Below are 6512 nucleotides of genomic sequence, written 5' to 3' on the forward strand. Positions count from 1 at the left end.
CGGGATTCGACTCCTGGTATCATATGAACACACATAAGACATGGAAAATGTGTAGAATTGCAGGAAATTAGCTTTAAAACTGCTAAGGGGTGTGAACAGTTTAACAGTTTGGGGTCGCATGGGTTGAGAGGTGGGGGTTTGTTACACCGATAAATGACAATATCCATCTGGACCTTTGCCATCAAGGACATTTGTGTGACTGGATCTTCTCAAATAGTATTTGAGTACCCCTGGACTACTGTGTTTATTGACTATTGTGTTTGTAGAAATATTTAAAGTAACTATTCATGTTTTTAGTGCCATGTTTGGAGCATATTAGTCAAAAAGACACAAAAGATGAAGTAGGAAAAAAACTAAAACAATTCCCTTGTCATTTTCTTATCCAGGGTCAAATGAAAAACATTTGTAAAAAAAAAAAAATCTAAAAAATGTTTATCCAACATCATTAACAAACACAATAAATATACATACAGGGTTTTTGAGGAGGATCCCCGCCATTTCATCAGTCTCTTTTCATGCTTTAGATCAGTGGTTCCCAACCAGGGGTACTTGGGAAAACTCATGAGACCATAGGCCTACTGGTAAAATGCACACGAGGGGGTACTTGGTACTCCCGGCAGAGCCACATTTAGTTGGTGGTCCAGTAACCAATAAAGGTTGGGAACCGCTGCTTTAGAATGCTGCCTGTTCCTCTGACATCATCTAAGGTTCCATCCATAGAACCATTCTAGTTCTATGATTCCATTCCTGGAGTGTTCTGGAATGTTCTTATTCTACTGCATTGACATGTAAGGCCAATTAAAACTGCTTCCGGAAAGCAACATATCCCTGATGAGAGTTTCTATCGGGGTTTTTCCGACCAACCGGATGAAGAATAACTGTTCTATAACGGACGAGGAGACGGTGCGTAGAGAGGGCAGACGGAGTAGTAGCTTCCCAAACCGGGTCGGTTGGTTAGGGTACTGGCTCCTGGTGTATTCTTCCAGGGCGCACTGGGACTTCTCCTGAAGACCGTCCACGTGAGTCACGTCTGACAGACCGTACGCATCTATACAAACAAAGAACTAAATTAAAATCATAAATCATTATCAATAATATAGGCTTATCTTCCTCGTGAACAATGCAATATAGGCTAATATTAGATCATCAATGAAATACAAATAACACAATGGCTGAGTTTACACAGGCAGCCCAATTCCGATCTATTTTTTGCTCTTTTGGGCAATCAGATTTTTAACCAATAATTGGGCAAAATATCATAATTGGGCTGACTGTGTAAATGCAGCCATTATGACGTAGACATTTACCGCCTACTGTGAAACTTATGAAATCAATTTAACTGTGTTAAAAACTCGACGAAGCATATGATGCCGTATTTGCTTAACTCAAAATGGCGCTACAGGGGCTTATCAATAGAACATGGCCCACTGTTTGAAAATTAAACGGGTCCGCAATAACGTCACAAACAGTCCTATAGGCCTTTACTCCCATAATCACATGTTCAGACTGCTTCACACTATAGATGCACTCTTCAAATGCATTTTTAAAAGCAGATTTGAAAACATAATTCTGAATGCAACGCTGCGGTGCATTCCCTGCTGCTACCTCCATGGTATCTGAGGATACAATGTTAGAAAACAGGGTTCCAAAAGGGGTAATCGGCTGTCCCCGTAGAATTACCCTGTTTGATGCCAGGTAGAACCGTTTTCGGTTCCATGTAGAACCCTCTGTGGAAAGGGTTCTACCTGGAACCAGAAGAGTTCTACCTGGAACAAAATAAGGTTATTAAAAGGGTTTTCCTATGGGGACAGCCGAATAACCCTTTTAGGTTCTAGATAGCACCTTCTTTTCTAAGAGTGTAGCAGGGCTACAATGCAGGGGTGAATGAAGGGTCATGTCCTAGTTCCACAACACGTCCACAGAATGAACCCTGCTCATGGCCTTGCTCTGCCGTGAGGGGTGAATGAGGGGTCATGTTCTAGTTCCACAACACGTCCATCGAATGAGCTCTGCTCATGGCCTTGCTCTGCCGTGACTAGACGTATACTCCTTTCTTTTACTGTCAGTCAAGGCATCCATCGACTTGAGTTGACAAAATACATTATTTGGTTTCTTTTTTTTATAGGACATAAAACAATATGTTTCATTCATCTCACCACCAGAAGACCTTTCAGGCTTAGGCCTAGTTGTTTAAATAAATTATGGCATTTAAGACATTCTGCAAAACGAAATTAAATATAAGTAGACTTTTCTTTATTCTTTATTATGAAATATTTCCTATTCTGTCGGTAAAGTTTGAGTTGTATGGCAAAGATGATGGTAGGTGAATGACCTACATTTCTGTGTAAAACATCAACCATTTATACAGAACATAATTAGCCTGTAAAATATTTTGATAATAATCATTATTATTAGTTTGAAAATAAATCAAATTAATTCAATCAAACGGCAATAATAGTATTTATTATTAATCATATAATACAATTCACAGGGGCCTATATTAATTATTGTAAAAAATAATTATATATATATATATATATATATATATGTAAAATCATCATATATTGATATAATTCATGAACGTTGTTGAATCCAATTGTCTGAATGTTGTTGCAGGTGTTTTTCGAAGGCCAAGGCCTATTAGGTTTTCCCATTCGGCATTCAACTCATAGGATTGGTTGAAAACTGAATTTGAGGGGTAATTGCTATAGTTTACCTAATTTGAGGTGATTTGGGGAACACAACTACAGCCTCCCTGTTGCTGATGAGGGTGATGCTTGTCTATATTTAGATCTGTATTGATACCAGTCATGGTAAACAGCAGTGAAGCATAGCATTGGTGTGTTTACCTGACGTAAAGAGAACTATAGCCTTAATGCAGCTGTACTCGGCTGAATCGACATGCAGAACCTTCAGCTTCTCCACCTGCTCCTGGAAGATCCGGATATGGTCCATGAAAGCCACGACTCTCTCCGCCGACATGGGGGAGGCATGCAGCCCTGCAGCGGCCAGGAGAGGAGCCACATGCACCGGCATTGAGCACTGGGCCGCGTTCAGCACGAACAACTCGCTCCAAGAGAGCCGGAGCAGGGCGACCTGGTCGGTGATCTGGAGGTCTGGGAAGAAGGGGATGTTTCGGGCCCACTCCACCGCCGAGAACAGCATCCGGGCGGCCAGCTCACAGATGTTCTCGATCCCCATGAGGTTGTTGGACTGCATACACTGCGTGCCGTGTCTGGATGTGGGGTAGGGCTCGGCTCGCATGAGCAGGGAGATGTATCCAGATAGGTAGGAGTGGCATTGGAGAGGGTCTCCGTTGGTTAGGGAGAACTGACCGTGGCACGGCTGAGTAGGGATCATCCTCCCTCTCTGAACCGCTGTGATACAACGACATAGCGACAATATTAATGTCTCGTAGATAACGGTGCGTTGGCCTACAAAGTGACAGACGCTATTGCTAAGTATATTGAATAACGGTATGTCATTCTGAATACAAGCCTACAGATCCCGATGGAACAAACCATGGTCGTATCGCTTGCTTCGTATAAGGTTCTATAGTCTATATAACTATTTTCTTCTAAACATGTAAAAGCACACACAACCCGTTGCCTTGATTCCTCTGAGACAATAAGCTCATGGACGATAACAACATGGAGACTATTATTAGGAGCTCAGTAATGAAGGACATTGCTATATTATCCTATAGCCTTTCTCAACTACACGTATGAATATGTTAATAATGTAGTGAGTATATGAACAGTATCTTTAGAGAAGCTGTTTTGGTTTTAAATCATTGACATCAAGCCTTAGTTTGGCAACACGTCTACAGGTGCTATTGCTGTTCATCGAAAGCATTAAACACGCCATTTAGAATAAAGGATTCACAGGGTGCATTTATTATCGATGAGAGAATGGGCTTCTAGTGAGTAGAGCTACAGGGTACAGTGACCTAAAGGGAGATGAGGGAATGGGCTTCTAGTGAGTAGAGCTACAGGGTACAGTGACCTAAAGGGAGATGAGGGAATGGGCTTCTAGTGAGTAGAGCTACAGGGTACAGTGACCTAAAGGGAGATGAGAAACAAGGTTGTTTACCTTCTCTCCGCATTCCCACTTTGAGACATTTCTTGAGGCGGCAGTACTGGCACTGATTCCTGTGGTGTTGATCAATAGGGCAGTTCCTGCTGGCGCGGCAGGCGTAGCTGAGGTTCCGTCTGATGCTCCGTTTGAAGAAGCTCTTACACCCCTCACATGTGAACTGGCCGTAGTGCTTCCCGCTGGATTTATCCCCGCACACCACACACCCGACCTGCTGGGGCTGCTGTTTGTCCATGGAGTTGGTCGACGTTTGGCTAGTGATAGACTGAGATGTATTGCTTGAATGAGCGCCTTGGGGTGTCTGAGGTGTTGAGGAGATATCCAGAGAGGATGTGGGATTGAGGTGTCCCGATGTGGGATTGAGGTGTCCCGTTAGGTCGGTAGAGAGGGATAACGGCCCGACTTGAGAGACCCGGGAAGAGATTCCGCCTTGAGAGTCACCGGCGACATCTTCCTTGCGGTTTCTCCAGGTTACCATTGCCATATCTATCCGTCAGTGTTTCCAACACTTTACGTTTCGTTGTTACCCCAGGCGCTGCCGGCGGGTGTCAAGTAAAGGCACAAATATATAAATACTAAATTATTGCAACATTGTATTCTGTAATGTAGATGCATAAAGCATTACAGTATGTAAAGTGCCCGTGGCTGATGAATGCGGGAAAAAAATCTCACTGAATATAGTTAGCCACTCAGAAAATTCAAGTAACATTTCTAAATAGCTCGGTCCAGAGAATAGAACCACTCTGAGTGATGCACCATCAGAAACACCAAGGGAAAAACACACTAATTAAAACACACATGCATCCAGTCAGAATCCACACTGGAGTCAAAGCAATCCCGTTTCCAAAATGTGAGTCATTCTCTATTCCCTCTAACCAACCCAGTAAAACCGCGCACACTAATCAGATATCCCGTGTTGTCTCGAGCTGAGGCGGTGACGCAGCAACTACAACTGGGTTCATTAAAATAGCAGCACTGTGGCTCGTGCTATTCCAATGAGTTATAAATTATCTTCAAAAAGAAAGACAGCAGCGAGAGAAAGCGGGTTTTGATGATGGCTGGATGTGTCCTGTAGAATGGGATAATGTGCTTGGACATGACGGGTGTGCCTCTGACGTCTCAATTGAGCGGGTCAGCCATATAAGGAGCGAGGAAGACCTCTGGTCTGTGCGCTAGTGGAGTAGGGGTAGTGCCAGGTGAAAACTAGGCCTATTGGTTTACCGGAATTATGCTTTGTTAGAGTTCTGATTGGTTTAGGAGAGATCGGGGTTTAGAGAGATGAACTAGCATGCCGCACATTCATTGGTGTATTTCTGATAACACGGCTCTGTATCTCCCTGTGTGCCTGTGTTCACATACAGCCTACCAATGGGGATTAAATGGCTCCATACAAATGGATACATTGGATTGTTCTGATTTATTCGTTGTTTATTGTTATGATATTACATTTGGGCAGCATACTGGATGTAATACATGTAGTTTCTCCTCTATTAGCTTGTAACATTGATCAATGGAAACGCTTTTACGCACCAATGAGAGCGCATAATGAGATGTCGCAGTAATCTGATGCCCCCTAGCGACAGACCGGGTGTATTGGGTCTTGGAACAGAAAATAGAAAAATATAACCCCCCCCCCTTTGTAATTCTTATTGACAGCAAAGTATTTACGAGCAAATGTGAGTTATGCAGGGTGATCTTCCAATGTTGGGATAACAACCCTATGAGGGGAAATGGCATAGCGGCAAATACCATACATCTCTCTAGTAACTTGAGATTTGAGTGTACCTATATTTGACCCCAAGGCTGAGTCACTGCTCGTTCTTCAGCAGCCCATCCTGTGTGAAAGCATCCACCAAGATGTGAAGGGGTTTCTCTTCTGTGACTTACTGCAGTAGGTAAACACTACTGGTGTTAACTGTAGTCAACTACACACGGTAACCACGGTAACTACATGTCCCAGACCAATCAGATGCTCTACTTGCTGAGAGAGCACCGGGCAGATGTTCCAGACCAATCAGATGCTCTACTTGCTGAGAGAGCACCGGGCAGATGTCCCAGACCAATCAGATGCTCTACTTGCTGAGAGAGCACCAGGCAGATGTCCCAGACCAATCACATGCTCTACTTGCTGAGAGAGCACCAGGCAGATGTCCCAGACCAATCACATGCTCTACTTGCTGAGAGAGCACCAGGCAGATGTCCCAGACCAATCAGATGCTCTACTTGCTGAGAGAGCACCAGGCAGATGTCCCAGACCAATCAGATGCTCTACTTGCTGAGAGAGCACCAGGCAGATGTCCCAGACCAATCAGATGCTCTACTTGCTGAGAGAGCACCAGGCAGATGTCCCAGACCAATCACATGCTCTACTTGCTGAGAGAGCACCAGGCAGATGTCCCAGACCAATCAGATGCTCT

The 6512-nt window shown here is 43.8% G+C and overlaps 1 protein-coding gene across 1 annotated transcript; it reads right to left on the reverse strand.

Moving 5' to 3' along the window:
* Positions 1-773: 773 nt before the first annotated feature.
* Positions 774-4579, reverse strand: LOC311123996 (COUP transcription factor 2-like; the record flags this gene model as incomplete). Its single annotated transcript, XM_084198219.1, has 3 exons — positions 774-1048; positions 2850-3377; positions 4093-4579. 3 exons carry the CDS (start codon positions 4577-4579, stop codon positions 774-776), a joined length of 1290 nt encoding a protein of 429 aa, XP_084054345.1.
* Positions 4580-6512: the final 1933 nt, after the last annotated feature.

This window comes from Coregonus lavaretus (genome assembly GCF_964263955.1).
Source record: "Coregonus lavaretus genome assembly, contig: HAP1_SCAFFOLD_663, whole genome shotgun sequence".
Taxonomy (NCBI): Eukaryota; Metazoa; Chordata; class Actinopteri; order Salmoniformes; family Salmonidae; genus Coregonus; species Coregonus lavaretus.